The sequence below is a fragment of the Phascolarctos cinereus genome, unplaced genomic scaffold, assembly GCF_003287225.1.
Source record: "Phascolarctos cinereus isolate Bilbo 61053 unplaced genomic scaffold, phaCin_HiC Scaffold_5;HRSCAF=322, whole genome shotgun sequence".
Taxonomy (NCBI): domain Eukaryota; kingdom Metazoa; phylum Chordata; class Mammalia; order Diprotodontia; family Phascolarctidae; genus Phascolarctos; species Phascolarctos cinereus.
In genome coordinates, this window is record NW_027555958.1 from 125,009,273 (window position 1) to 125,025,773 (window position 16,501).

Here is a 16,501-nt window from a genome sequence, read left to right on the forward strand (position 1 = left end):
ATAGCAGCTTTTTTTTGGTGGCCAAAACTGGATGCTTCCTTTCTTCCTTCCTTCCTCTTTTCTTTCCTTCCCTCCTTCCTTCTTTCCTTCTTTCTTTCCTTTCTTCTTCTCCTCCTTCCCTCTCTCCTTCCTTCTTTTGTTCCTTCCATCTTTCTTTTGCTCCTTCCTTTATTTTTTCCTTCCTTCTTTTCTTCCTTCTGTCCCTTCATTCTTCTCTCTTTTTCCCTTCCCTCCCACCCTCCTCCTATCCTTCTATGCATTCTTCTTACCTTCCCTCCTTCCTCGATGTTTTCAGTGAGTCATAGAAAGGGCAAAAACAAATGTCTGACAATTAGAAATATATATAAAATTTTTTTTAATAGTCAAGGATAGATCCCTGTGACATTCCATTAAAGCCCTGCTTCCAGGATGGCATCAAACTATTGTGAAAATGGAATGAATAATGAGTTTACTAATCACTTCAATTTGCTTGAGCTCCCTTATTATCCAGGAAAAGCCAAAATAACCTGGGAATAGGAATCAGCCAGTCAGGAGGGGAAATGAATGTTGCTCAAGTTTGACATACCAGTGATCCTTTACAATGTTCACTGGGTGAATCCAGGACACCTCTGCTGTGCCAGCAACCACAGGGCCAGCTTAAAGTGATTCATACTAGTCCCCAAAGGACAGAGCTTGCACAAATATTCAGGTTCCAGGTACTCTGTACTCCGTCTATTCTCCTCCCAATCCTGGAACTCTCCTCTCCAAAACGCCCTGAAAACATCCCCAGAACCTGCCTACGTCCTGCCTCCCTTTGTTGTAAAACCATATATAAACCATTTCCTAAAGCCCAATCTTCAGAGGTGCCCAGACTAGGTCTAACTGCTTCCCCACATGTACCAGACACGTCCAATAAACATTTTCTAAACACTTTCGTTTTTGCACTTGAACTGTGCCTGTCTCTTCAGGCTGGAAACCGTACCTTAATTAATTACCATTAATGATTATTCTTTTGTCCATTGACAAAACAATTTCTCAGTCCACTGAACTGCATTATTACTGTCTAAGTTACATTTCATTTTTGTACACAAAAATTGAATCACGGGCTAACAGATTTAGGAATCTTACAATTATATAGTCTAAGCCTTTTACAAAGGACAGCCACAGAAGGTACTTAAGCATGTGATATAAGAACAAAGGAGGTAGCTAGGAGGCTCAGTGGGTAGAGCATTGGATCTAGATTCAGGAAGACCTGAGTTCAAATACAGCCCCAAACATTTACTAGCCGCGTGACCTCAAGCAAGTAATTTAACCTCTGTTTGCCTTAATCCACTGGAGAAAGAAACAGGTGAACCCTTCCGCTATCTTTGCCAAGAAAACTACAGGGACAGTATTGGTGTGCAGTGGTCTATGGGGTCACAAAGAGTCAGACATGACTGAACAATAGGAACAAAGGATATAAACTTTTTTTAATAAAGAAATTAAACTGAAAAAAATCCTTTAAATATATGAAGTCCAAACCTCCCATATCATCTCAATAGCCTTGAGTTAGCTAGATCATTAATTGATGTCCAAGAACTGGACCCTGTTCAATACAGAGTTGGCATTTTTGACAGTACAAAACGCCAGTAACTAGGCATATATATTAAAGTTAACACATGAATTATTTCTTAAGATTTACTTCTGAGTTGGCATGAAGAAATACTTGGATTCTCAACAAATACAAAAACTAGTTTAGCAAGACCAACTTTAAATGCAAATGCAGGCCTTTTAATACTTAGAATGACTGAAACAATGAACCAAAGAATTACATTTCATAAGAGGAAACGCATGTTCAAATGTGGTTTCATTCATTCATTCCATAAACATTTGTTAATTACTTGCTTTTTTATTTGCAAATGGCACTATGCTACATTAGGAACTATGAATATTAGTCAGACACAGACTTTACCCTCTTACAATTTAGGTGTGCTAAGGCATACAAATAAATATAATTTGAATTAGAAAATTACATAAATGTATAAGAGGTCTAGGAAGTGTTTTGAGAAGATGGAATTGAGGGTTGGAAGATACCATGAAATCATCTTATCTAGAGATTCTTTTTTTGTTTGTTTGTTTGTTTTTGTTTTTGGCTAGGCAATGGGGTTAAGTGACTTGCCCAGGGTCACCCAGCTAGTAAGTGTTACATGTCTGAGGCCGGATTTGAACTCAGGTCCTCCTGAATCCAGGGCCGGTGCTCTCTCCACTGCACCACCTAGCTGCCCCTTATCTAGAGATTCTTAACCTGGGGTTCATGGACTGATAGATTTCATTAAGTCTGTGAACTTGAATGAGGAAAAAAAATGCATCTTTATTTTCACTAACATCTAACTGAAATTTAGCATTTCCTACAATTATTTAAAAACATTCTGAGATGGGTCCATAGGCATCACCAGACTGCCCAAGGTTGATAACCCCTAGTCTAATCCAACCTCCTCATTTTGCAAGTGTAGAAAGTAAGGCCAAAAAGGTAAAGAGTCTTGGCCAAGGTCATTCATGATTACATGTAGACTTTTTTACAATGTTATTACTATGAGACTGTACACAGATAACAACATGTTTCCCATCCCAACCCTCTAAAGATGAACTGTAGGATATTGGTCTTTCCATGTGTATAGATATATTTGGGGAAAATGACTTGGCCTGAAGTGTTTCCAAACTTGTGTCATAATGATTGAACTATCACAATGGTGTTCTACTGGAAAATAGATACATCTCTGAAGGCGTCGTGGTCAAAATAAGGGTCAAATAAGGTCAGATTAACACTTCAACATTTTTTTTCATTATTTCTATTCATAACATTGACAGTGGCAACCTTCCAGTTAAGTAATCTAACAGCAAGTCAACAGGAAGACAAAACTGACCTCAGGAAAAAGCTTTATTACTCCCATGATGTTGTAACATGCCATGTGCCATGCAACTGGACTTTGCATCATTATGGGCAAACACATCTGCACTAAATATCCAAAAAGACATAGATTTATAAAGCTGCTCCATCTTAGAAGAAGAAAAATTATCTAGTGGAGTAAAAAACTGGAGAGTTTCATTCTTGTTGTCATTTCAGTTTGACAGTCATATTTGAAAACAAAAGCAAATGAACTAATCCACGTAGTAAATATTGCCCAAGTCCCTGGTCCTCCCTAAAGCATTTCTCTCCCATTTTTTCCCTCTTTGTGAGAGGCAGCATGGCATAGTGGATGGAGAACTAGCCTAGGAGCCAGGAAGAGTTGGGTTCCAATTCTATCTCTTACATATAATCGCAGTGTGACTGTAGACAAGTCATTTAACCTCTCAACACTCAAGGCAACTTGAAGATTACAAATTATGGATAAAATGCCAGTCTGCATTGGTGAAGGTAATTTCTTCGTCGGGGAGCTCCCTACATGAATGAAATCACAAGTTCAACTTCTCTCTATCCCTTCTTTTCTTGGAGTTACCTCACATTTCAGCTATTTGGGAATTTTTAATCATCATCCACTCTCTGCTAAGAGTTCATCCTCTTTTTTTTTTTTCAGTTGGGCAATGGGGGTTAAGTGATTTGCCCAGGGTCACACAGCTAGTAAGTGTTATGTGTCTGAGGCCAGATTTGAACTCAGGTCCTTCTGAATCCAGGGCCAGTGCTCTATCCACTGTGCCACCTAGCTGCCTCCGAGTGGCCATCCTCTTGATGGCCATTCTATACTTTGAATATGCCCAATCTCATATGCATTCAGAAGGTAAACAGTGACACTGTAGGCTTTTCTTTTTAGGGGAGGATAGTGTGCTATGGTAGAAAGAGGACTGGACTTGGGATCAGAGAACCTAGGTTCAATTCCAATCCTGCTCCTGTGTTATCCTGGTCAAAATCATTTAACCTCTATGGGCTAGGTCCAGGTCCTCATCTATAAACTAAGGCTATTGGACCACATGTCACTTAATGTTCTTCTTAGCTCTAAATCCATCATCCTACAAGCTAAGAAAACCCCAAAATAGGATAACGATGAGTCAGACATGACTGAAAAACACCTAAACAATATGCTATGCTCTAACAGCGTTAATGTTGTAATAAATGTTATCAGAATAGCTGATTTCTCTGTCAACTGAAATGTGTTCCTGCCATGTTCAGGAAGAGTCATGGACTACACTGATAAAAAAAATGTGTAAGAAGCCATATGTGATAGACCAATGAAAAGATAAATTAATATAGACCTTTAGTATAATTGGAAATGTCCTGTTGGTGCTACACTTCCTTTATAAACCTTCCAAAGACAATGATAGTCCCATCCAATTAGTTTTCTATTTCCTTACTGATCACTGAACTGTGGGGGCCTGGGTAGCCAAAAGTTTTGAAAAGTTTATGCTTTTGCTTCCCACATACTGACAGAGAGGTGATGGACTCATGATGTCAAATGAGACTTTTTTTCTTTTTGGTGAGGGCAATTGGGGTTGTGACTTGCCCAGAGTCACACAGCTAGTATTATGTGTCTGAGGCCGCATTTGAACTCAGGTGCTCCTGACTCCAGGGCCCGTGCTGTATCCACTGCACCACCTAACTGCCCCCAGACATTCATTTACAGACATGACCAACATACAGGTTTGCTTTGCTTGACTTTGTATTTTTGTTATGAGGATTGTCTTTTTCTTTTTTTTATTATTGTTCAAATATGGAGGGGATAGTGATATGAGAGGGAGATGAGAGGGAGTGCTTATTAATTGAAAACCAATAAAATTAAATTTTAAAAAAGAATATTTTATGCTTTGTGTTGACAGTTAAAACCTATACATCTCTTCTTACCACTAACTTATAGCTTTCCTATCTTCTTTTTAGATGCAAGTCAGACACTATTTTCTGCACAAAGTCTTTCCTGATACAGGCCCAACAACTTCTAATGCCCTCTTTCCCAAACTACTTTATTTAACTACTTTGTGTATGTATATATTTATATGTTTTGATTAACTCTATTTTTTATATTCCTGTTGCCTCCCCATTATAATGTAAGCCTACTGAAGTCATCAGAAGGGATTATTTCATTCTTTGAACTTTTATCCTCAATACGTAGCACAATCCCAGGGACACAGCAGATGTTTAATAAATGTTTATTGATTGATGTAAGTAGAAATGTAGTAGATGGATCGTGAGCCTAAACCAGGGTTAAGATACAAAAAGAGGTGAATAGTGATGATAGTACAAGAGAGCAAAGGATTCCAATGTTGTTGTTTTTGTTATTCATCCTTCATTTTCAAAGCGGACCAATGACATCATGATGCTTGTATAAAATAGTGAATGATGGGTGATATCTTGCATGTGATTTGGATTTAAGTGAGGCAGAGTTGCTCAAAGTCACCTCTTCCAAAATGACCCAGGATGCAGACCTTGACATCTTTGACATCTGACTGAGCTCTAAGCACTCCACAGTGCCTGCTTCAGCCTCCTCCATGGCCAATGGAATAAACTGTTCTCATCTGCCCATTCTACCAAGGGAAGTCTTATGTTTGGGGTAGACATCCCCATAATTCACAGATGGTTTTGAGGCCTGTCAGTTATCCTCAACCTGATTTAACCCATCTGCCAAGATGATTTTACTGGGGTGTGTCTGCTGCCATATTTACAGCATCTTGGAGACACAGGTAAGAGCTGAGTGACAGGTGGACATCAAAGGGCAATTCCTGGGGCAGCTAGGTGGCCCAATGGATACAGCTCCAGCCTTGGAGTCAGGAGAAACTGAGTTAAAATTCAACCTTAGACACTTGACACTTACTAGCTGTGTGACCCTGGGCAAGTCACTTAACCCCATTGCCTACCCCCCCCAAAAAAAAGGTGGATTCCGGTGTAGAAGACAGTGGAAGGTTAATATGGTTAATTACTAAGGTCAAGCTGTCAAGCTGGTTTCCACTGAATGGCCGATATCAGGCCCAGCCCAAGTTTCTGTGGCTCATTGTTTAGGTTTTCATGACTTAGAATGATTGTAAATAGAAATTGTTTTCTGCATAGGCCAAAAACTCTGAGGGTCTTTACCTCCTAGACAGATATCTTTGGGATGATAAATTAATTGGGCCATCTTTTGTCTCAATTCTTACCTAAACTTTAAGTCACTGAATGGGTATGGCTTCAGACAAACTGATATCTGGGAAAGACCTTAATTTCGTTGTGTTTTTTTTTTAAGCTAATTGAGGTTAAGTGATTTGCCCAGGGTCACACAGCGAGTAAGTGTCACGTGTTTGGTCTGAGGCTGGATTTGAACTCAGGTCCTCCCGATTCCAGGGCCAGTGTTCTATCCACTGCACCACCTAGCTGCCCCAAGACCTTAATTTCTAAAGGCCAAGGTCACCCACTGCATTCTGAGCCATCCTCTGGACCTCTGTCTTGCATTAGACTCTATTGACTCCCTTCAATAAGTATAGGTTAAACTATGAGACTTCTGAACCCGTCCAGCTCAGAGACTCCTTGAATTTATGACATAATTTACCATTTGGTCCTTCTGAAATTCTTTCTGCCCTTGGCTTCTATAACACTTCATATTTCCGGTTCTCCTACTAAATCTAAGTGATTTCTCTTTACCTGTTTAATGACTCCTCATCCTGCTCCCAGGTAGTTTTCTTTCAAGATCCTGTTCTCAATTGTCTCTTTTCTCAATGCTCTTACTTAGAGAATACCTTCACTCTTATGATTTCAATTGTCATCTTTCTGCTGACAGCTCTCAAGTAGAGTATAGAGGTACAGAGAACTAGATTTAAAGTTCAAGAACCGGGATTTGAATCTCTATTCTTCTGTTTAGTACCTATGACACTACCTGAAGGCAAGTCACTTCACTTTTTCAATGGGGTTATGGGGTATGGGGTTAGACTGGATGACCTCCAAAATTCTCTCCACCACAAAATCTATAATTACAATAGGTTGCATCCTACATTTACCCACTATATTTTTTCATTGCCCTCTGGGTCAGTTGAATTTTGATTCTTCATAGATTGATATTTTCCACAATTTGAAGCCATTTCACATTACTGGAAGAATTTTGATGTTAAAAAGAGTGAAGACTGGGTCATTAAAAACCAGTGCAATATTTCCCAAATGCAATCCAGCATGCTGTCTCTCTTCTGTTTAGTTCAGTTCATTGTCCCATCATGAGTCGAAGTCTAAGAGACATATATTAATAGACCAGCTCTATAGTCTGTCCACCCATGTGCATGTCATAAATTAGACTAGTGGTTTCCAACGTGTTTTGATTGTTCATTCCATCACTGAACTTTTTTTGAGCAATATATCTTCAATATATGTGTGCTGTGAAAAATTATTTTTCTTGGAAATCTGTGTCTTGGAGACTTATTTGTAAATTACAAGGAGTTTAACTAAGAAAGGGAAGAGAGGACTTGAGGAAATGGCAGGGTCTTTTGAATTCTTTTTTTGGCTTTTTTTTTTAACATGGAAGACATACAAATAGAGTGGTCAGTGAGAAGCCCATTATCTCAAGTACCACTTAAAGCCACTTTAGGAGACAATGAGATTCAAGTAGGCTGGTCAATGAAATACTAAAACTAACTGGGGCCCCTCACCCAGGGGTTAACAATAGAATAGAGAATGCCCAGAAACTTCCTAGTTATCTCATCTCCCTGCTCAAGGCAGGTTTTACTCTGTAAGAATCACTAGCTTTTCCTGGCTGGGGGGCCTCCTCCTTAAGTGGGGGGAGCGTCCTCCCTTATTCAGGCATCTTCCTCACTGGGGCATCTTCCTTAAGCAGAGAACATCCCGCTTAAGAATCTAGGGTCTCCCTTTAGCTGTGTCTCCCTTCAGGGGAAAAGGAACCTGCTTAGTGTGTTGTGTTATGTTACCCCCTCCCCCAATAAATGCCTTTACTTGATTTGGAGATAGCCTGAGTGAATTCTTTTGGGACAACCTTGCACCCCAATATTTTGGGATGCCCCTGAATCTCATCACTTGGGTATATTTGAAGGTAATAGGGAAGGAAACAGTTGAGAGGAAAAGGTTGAAGATTCTAGAGAGAAGAGGGATGATTTAGGAAGCAGTCTGAAGAAGATAGGAAGAGTTAGAATCAAAGGCACATTTAGAGGGGTTAACTTTGGCAGGAAGGGCCTCCTCTATCAGAAACTGGAGGAAATAAGGGGAGGAAGATAATGTCAAGGCATTTTGAGATGCAAAGATAACATGCAATTGAACACAAGGGAGGAAGTTACACAACATTTTGACTGGATCCACTACAAATTTATGTTATATAACTTTAACTGGGACTTACCTACTTGCTACACACCACTCCTTTTCACTCTGTCCTGATTGACTGTCCCATACCCCATGGCATCTATTCCAAATTTTATGTTATTTCTTCAAGTCACTTATAATCTCACCTACTGCCTCCCTTTGAACAGAAGACTTTTTACCACATACTTCACTAAAGAATTGAGGCTACTAATTGCTCATGTGTAGGCCAAGCCAATATAATAAAAATGAAATTCTACCTAAATTAATATGCTTATTCAGTGCCATACCAATCAAACTAACAAAATTATCTTATAAAGCTAGGAAAAATCATAACAAAATTCACCTGGAAAAACAAAAGGTCAAGAATATCAAGGGAATTAATGAAAACAAATGTAAAGGAAGGTGGCCTTGCCATACCAGATTTCAAACTGTATTATAAAGTGGTAATCATCAAAACTATCTGGTACTGCCTAAGAAACAGAATTGTGGATCGGTGGAATAGATAAAATAAATAAGACACAATAGTAAATGATCATAGTAATTTAGCATTTGATAAACCCGAAGACCCCAGCTTTTGGGACAAGAACTCACTAGTTCACAAAGACTTCTGGGAAAATTGGAAAACAGTATATGGCAGAAACTAGGTATAGAACACCTACCAAGATAAGGACAAAATGGGTACATGATCTAAATATAAATACTGAAATTATAAGCAAATTAGGAAAGCAAGGAATAGTTTACCTGTCAGATTTATAGAAAAGGGAAGAATTTATGACCAAACAAGAGACAGAGAGTATTACTAGATGTAAAATGGGATAATTTTTATTATATTCAATTTTAAAATTTTGCATAAATAAAACCAATGCAATCAATATTAGAAAGAAAGCTGGAAAACAATTTTCACACCAAGTGTCTCTGATAAAGGCTTCATTTCTCAGATACATAAAGAAATGATTCAAATGTGTAAGAATACAAGTCGTTCCCTAACTGATAAATATCAACAAACTATTTTTCACTTTATTTTTTATGGCATTTTTTCACCTTTTGGGTCTGTGTCTTCTTTTATAACATAACCATATTATAGCAATATTATGGTAATATGTTTTGCATGATTGAACATATATAACATATACCAAACTGTTTACCATTTCAGGGAGAGGGGAGGTAAGGAACAGAGAGAGAAAATTTGAGACAATTAAAAAAAAATCAATGTTGAAAATTGTTTTTACATATAATTTGGAAAAAGATAAAATATTATTTTTAAAAAAGAATTGAAGCCACCTATCATGAGACCCCTCCCATATCTATACGTCCAATTATCTCTACCTCACACCCTATTCTCTCCTCTTTTTCTTACAGTCTCAGAGTATGAGGGGGACCTTTTCCTTATAAATGCCAATCATTCTATTTATGCCCTTGATCCTACTATCCGTGCTTGTCTTCTCCAGGTGCTTTTCTTTTTAATTGTGTCTTCTCTCTCATGAATTTTCAATTTCTCCTTACCCAGTGGCTTCTTCCTCTCTGCTTATGAATAAGACCAGATCTCCCAATCATTAAAACCCTTTCACTGAATCATACAATCCCCTATCCCTCTTCTCTTTCATAGGCAAATTTAGAGCAAAAGCTATTCATACTCATTATCACCACTTAGTCAATAAGCTTAAGTGCTCACTGTGTGCCAGGCACTTGTGCTGAGTTCTGGGGAGAAGCGAAGCAAAAAAAAAAAAAAATAGAAAACCAGAACAGCCACTGTCCTTGAGGAGCTCGCATTCCAATGGAGAAGACAACATGAAAACGACCATGTACAGACAAGACACGTGCAGGATAAATGGACAGTAATCTCAGAAGGAAAGCACTAGCATTAAAGGGGTACCAGGAAAGGCTTTTTATAGAAGCTGGGATTTTATCTGAGACTTGAAAGGAAGGAAAGAAGGAAGGAAGGAAGAAAGGAAGCTAGGAGGCACAGATGAGTAGGGAAAGCACTCCAGAAATGGAGATGGTCAGTGAAAATGCTTGGAGACAGGAGACGCAGTGTTTGTTTGAGGTCTATCAGGAAGATCAGTGTCACCATATTGCAGAAAACATGGAAAGGAGTAAGGTGTAAGAACACTGGAAAGGTAAAAAGGTTCTAAATTATGAAGATCTTTGAAAGACAAAGGATAGTTTAGGTTTGGCCCTGGAGGTGACAGGAAACCAATAGACTACTGAATGGGTCATGGCAGGGATATGCTGGTGAGATCAACCTAAGTCACTTGGGTAGCTGACTGAAGGATGGACTAGAGAGGGGAGAGACACGAGGCAGGGAGCCCAACCAGAAGACTATTTTCAGCAATAGTCTAGGCATGATATGATGAGGGGCTGTACCAGGGTGGCAGTGTGAAAAAAAAAGGGGGGGGGTGGACATTATGAGAAATGTTGAAAAATTGAATCAGTCCCTATGATTCAATGATCTTCACCCATCATACCCAGTCAATTGCTATGGAAATCCTGGTAATATAATGAAAAGAGCATTGATTCTGGGTTCAGAGGACTTGAGTACAAATCCAGACTAAAACTTATTATTTATACGACCTTGGGCTTCATTTTCCTCATCTGTAAAAGAGAAGACTGAACTAGGTGTGATCTCTTGAATCACAATTTCTTTTTAGAAAACTTTATGAAAATTAACTTTTCAATTTACAGAAATACAATTCCTTTGGACCTTGAAAACACTGTATAAAAGAGATTTCATGAAAGCTTTAGTCCATACCTTGCTTTTGTGGTCTTGATCCAAGTGCCAGGCCTAGGCCAAGCAACACAACCACCAACAAAACACAAAGAACCTGTCACCAAAAAAACCAAAAAAAAGCAATTTTTATTTTTTAATTTTATTAATTTATTTTGATTTATCAACAATCACTTCCATATGCTTTTGAGTTTAAAATTTTTCTCCCCCTTCCTCCCCACCACCCTCTGATATAGGCTTTACATTTACATTCCTATTAAACATATTTTCACATTAGTGAAGTTGTAAGTAAAAATTAAAACCAATAGGAGGAACCATCAGAAAGACGAAACAAAACTCAACAGAAGAGAAAAAAAATGATAGCGATTCAACTTCCATAGTTCTTTCTTTGGATGTGGACAGCATTTTCCATCCTGAGGCCTCTGGAGATGTCTTAGATCCTCGTAATGCTGAGAAGGGTTCAGTTTAACAATCTTAGTCATTGCATAACGTGGCTGTTATTGTGTACAAAGTCCTCTTGGTTCTGCTCACTTCACTTAGCATCAGACCATACAAGTCTTTCCAGGTTTTTCTAAAGTCAGCCTGTTCATCATTTCTTACAGCACAATAGTATTCCATTACATTCATATACCACAAAAAAAAAGCAATTTTTAAAAAATGAATAAAATCAGAAATTTTAACCTATGCAGATGCTTGGCATCATCCTTCCCAAATGAATATGTTTTACTGAATATCTTCAGTGTACTAGTTAATCAACACACTATTTTTGTTGTTGTTGAGTCATTTCGATTGTGTAAACTTTTTGTGCCCCTATCTGGTGTTTTCTTGGCAAAGACAGAGGTCCATTTCTTTCTCCAGCTCAATTGAAAGATGAGGAAACTGAGGCAAACAGGGTTAAGTGACTTGTTCAGGGTCACACAGCCAGTAAGTGTCTGAGGCCAGATTTGAACTCAGGAAGATGAGTATTCCTGACTTCAGGCCTGGCACTTAATCCTTTGTGCCACCTAGCCGCCCTACCCCAGTATACTAACAATTTGATTAATTCACAAGTTATCATATGTGCATTTTATTTACTTTTATCTTCCTCATAGAAGTGGGAGCAGTGTGACATAATAGAAAGGGAAGTCAGATGGTCCACAGTTAATTCCCAAGTCTTTCATTTAACATCTCTGGGCCTTGGTTTACTCTATCTGTCAAATGAGGGTATTGGACCTCTGAGGTCCCTTCCCACTTTAAATTTATGATCCTGTCTTTGAAAAAATAGCTTCCTTTTTAAAAATTATTTATTTTTGGCTAAGCAATGGGGTTAAGTGACTTGCCCAGGGTCACACAGCTAGTAAGTGTTGTGTGTCCGAGGTCAATTTGAACTCACATCCTCCTGAATCCAGGGCTGGTGCTCTATCCACTGCATCACCCAGCTGCCCCAAGAAATAGCCTCTTTGTCCAATGCACAAATGCTCTAAATAAACAGATCCCCTTGCTAAACAAAACAAAAGGGAGCTATAACAAAGCTGCTTAACTCCAACTTGTAGTCACAGGGCCCTTCACAGAATGAGTGCTTCTCAATACATTTAGTCTTGAAAACATAAGGATAGTTCATTACTGGGCAATTAAATTTATACTTCCAATATCATCAGCCCTGGTTCAATATTATGAGTTTAACCCAACATTAAGCCTAAGGAAGATAAATTACTTTATTCAAAACAACTCTTGACTAGTAGCATTGATCCTGCTTAATTCTTTTCCCTTTTTAGTGTCATATTCTGTTGTCTGAAAGAGGTCATTTGCCAATCAATTAATAAGAAATCACTTCTCTTCTACAAAGCAACTGACTCGTGCCTGCTCACCATAGGACAGAGAAATCAAGACATTGAAGGATGGCCTACAGATAATTCACCAACAGATCTGGTTTATTGTTCATATTCAAATTAATTATTCTGGCTAATTTCAGTGGCCTTCCAAACATAAGCTCTTCACATCAAAGCAACTGACAAAGGTCTCTCTTTTCCTGGACTTAAGGTCATCATAAGAACATAGCATAGAGATGTATCTCTTCTCCTCTGTACTCTACCCTATCCAACAAGTCCAATAATTAAGGGGGTGAGAAGGATTGGATATTTTTTTATCATAAAGGCTAAGTATACAATAACACAAATGTGCCAGTTACTTAAACAGGAAGAACCAGTTTCTTTTGTCCATTGTTAAAAGAAGAGGAAGTTATAAAGCCCACCTTCCTGAAAGAAAACATAGTTATCACAAAGGTTTATTCAGAGACTCTTCATTTTGAAGCTTGACATAAAAAGCAAGAAAATGAACTCATCTTACAAACTTACAAATAAGTTATATACAATCGGAAGAGAGAAACAAAAATATGTTATTTAAGGTACACATGACGACTCAAGTATTTTATGGGAATAGAAACTGCATGGTATAATGAATAGAGAGCTGGTCTTGGGGTCAGTAAGACCTTGGCTCAAATCCTTCTTCAAACATTTATTAGTTGTGTGACCCAGACAAGTCACTCTACTATGCTCTTCAGGTAACTCTTTTGGACACACCTACTAATCCATGGACAGGTTACAATCTGCTTTGCTAAATAAATGGAGTTTCCTGGGAGGTCCCCACTTGGATCCTGTAAATAACTGGATCTTTCTCGCTTTAGCAAAGTTTGTTACTTGAAAGTGAAAGTGCCTCAAATTTATAATATGCTAAATTTATGTGAAATATCAACAAGCAATCTGTATCTTTTTTGATGACACTGAACCACCTGAACAAAATAACTCTTGCATTCTTTTGCTGGACTACTCGATATATTTTTCTATCTTAGTTGTGAAATTTTAAAAATAATACTGAAATGACAGGTCTGTACTATATAGGTTTGATCAGGGGATATGATCAACTCTATGAGTTTATAGGGAGGTGAGTTTTTGGTCAGAATGTTTTATTATATCTTCCTATAGAGAATAGGAACATAATCCTTGGTATGTCCTTTGGTTTCAGTGACTTAGGATAGATTATTGTGGGAGTCCAAAGACTTAATAGCTCTAGAAGCTTATCCATTGAGTCAGGGAACCACCCTGAACCAATCATAAAAATCTGCCATCATGAAAAAAAAAACCTGACATTTGTATAGCCATTTAAGGTTTACAAAGTGCTTTATAAACATCATTTCATTTAAGCTTCACAAAAATACTGCAAGATAGGTATTACAAGTTTTATTATTCTTATCTTATGGATAAGATGACTGAGGCACAGACAAGTATACGAGGTAGGTTCTGAATCTAGATTTTATCTTTTTCCAAGTATCTTTATCCTTTCCTTTTACATGAGCAGTTCCAAGAAGAACTCCTGCTTTTACTACCACCAAAAAAAAAATTATGTGTTTAATTTCCTTCCTATATTCAATTAATTCCATACCAGGGGTAGTTAGTGAATCCTTAATTACTACAGGTAATACATATTCACAGGGCAGCTACGTGGCACAATGCATAGAGTAACAGGCCTGAAGTCAGGTAGATGATCCTCAGACAAGCTAGGTGACCCTGGGCAAGTCACTTAACCCTGTGTGCTTCAATTCTTCATCTGTAAAATGAACTGGAGAAAACCAATACTATCTCTGCCAAGAAAACCCCAAATGGTGTCACAAAGAGTCAAACATGACTGAAAAATGACTGAGCAGCAACAATACATATTCACAAATACAGTTGTCCATGGAAGATACTTGAAATCAGATTTAAGATTAAAGACAGAAAGGCAGAAATATAGATTTCATATTATGACAGAAACACAAAATATAACATTAAAAAGCAATCTTTCACAACCAGAAAATTAGCAGATAACAAAAAAATGAGAATAGGCCTTATGGAGGGATTTTAGAAAGACAAGAACAATATTGTATTGTTGGCAGAGCTGAATTGGTATAATTTCTGTAAAAAGCAATTCAGAATTATGCAAAGAAAATCACTAACATGGATTTACCTTTTGACCCAGAGATTGTTCTGCTAGGTATGTACCCCAAAATGATTAGTTTCAAAAAGTCCCATATAGACCAAACTATTTTATCCGTATTTTCTGTGGAAAATACCAGGAAAAAAAGAGTAGATACTCATTTATAGGGGAATGACTTAAACCATGGCACATAAATGTAATAGAACATTACTATACTATAAGAAACAATGAGCAAGATAACATACAGAGAAGCATAAAAAGACTTATTTACATTGATGCAAAGTGAAAAGACAGGACCAGGAAAATATACACACAGTAACTATGACAATGTAAATAAAAGAAACAACAGCCCAAAAACCAAAATTGCACAGTCAAATATTGAAGAGCAATGTTGGACCCAAAACAAATATTAAAGCAACATATTAATATTATATATTAGGAGAACCAGGAGTTTTTAAGAACCTAAGTAGGTGAATGTTGGGAGAAAACGGTGCGTTTTCAATAATAAAACGGTTTGAACCAAGACAGTAGATAAGCAATATCTGTCAATTTTCTGAGAACTGCTTGCTCAACAAACCTTAATCTTCTGGATCATACAGATAAGAAACACTCACTGATTGGTTAGAAACCAATGTATGCCAAAGAATTGGACCTCAAGGTCACAGTACGAAGAAATAGCTTTGACAGAATAGTAGCACAAAGGGTAAAAGAAGGGGAGATTGGTTGGGGCTGAGAAAGAAGCTTTAAAACCTATCAGTCAAGGTATTTCTCTGCCTTTACATAGTGCATATCCTAAGAAAACGGTCATACGAAACTATGGGGCAAGAGTGGGTCAAGGATAAAAGTGAGACTTCTTATGCGTTCTAGTGGATTTATATTTATGTTTGTCAAAGCCAGCTGATATATACAAAGTGAGCTAGGCTTGGATTGAGAGCAGGACCCACTCCTTAGATGAGAGCCACATCCCAAGTACTTTGGCAGTTAGTGATGAGTAAAGCCATACAAAATACATAATTGGTATAGGGATTCTTAATCTTTTTTTGTGTATCATAGTTCCTTTTGGCACTCTGTTGAAGCCCACAGACCCCTTCTCAACACAATTTTTAAAATTCATGCAATAAAATATATAGGATTACAAATCCAATCATATTGAAATACAGTTATCAAAACAAACAAACAAGTATATGGATGCCTTTGAAAGTCACCTGGAGAGAGTTGCTTGGAGCATTGAGAGGATGTAACTTGCCCGTCATCGGCAGGTCTTAAGTTTCTCAGCAGCACTAAGGCCTGCCCTCTATCCAACGCTACCTCTCAAATAGGACATCGAAAGCATTTTAAAAATACTATGACAGATAACACCTAATATCTTTCAAGGAAGCTAAAACAAAGGACAAAGAAACTGTCCAGTATTGTCTAATTCCATTACAGGATTTCCAAGAGCTAAGACCTCTAGACAATTCAGCATGTATCCAACTTGACCCATGCTCCTCCCAGGAAAGCATCAGCTACAGGGCAGAGTAGTGTAATGGGAAGAACTCTAGACTGGAGTTCTAGGAGAGCTAGTTTTGAGTTTCTGTTCAATCACTAAATAGTTATACGATCCAGAGCTTAGCCCAATG

At 37.9% G+C, this 16,501-nt stretch overlaps 1 protein-coding gene across 1 annotated transcript in view; it reads right to left on the minus strand.

The window, feature by feature from the left end:
- Positions 1-16,501, minus strand: part of ENPP3 (ectonucleotide pyrophosphatase/phosphodiesterase 3) — a 119,155-nt gene that overhangs the window by 98,169 nt on the left and 4,485 nt on the right. The window contains 1 exon segment of the mRNA XM_078155130.1: positions 10,959-11,031. Coding sequence (XP_078011256.1) covers positions 10,959-11,031 — 73 coding nt within the window.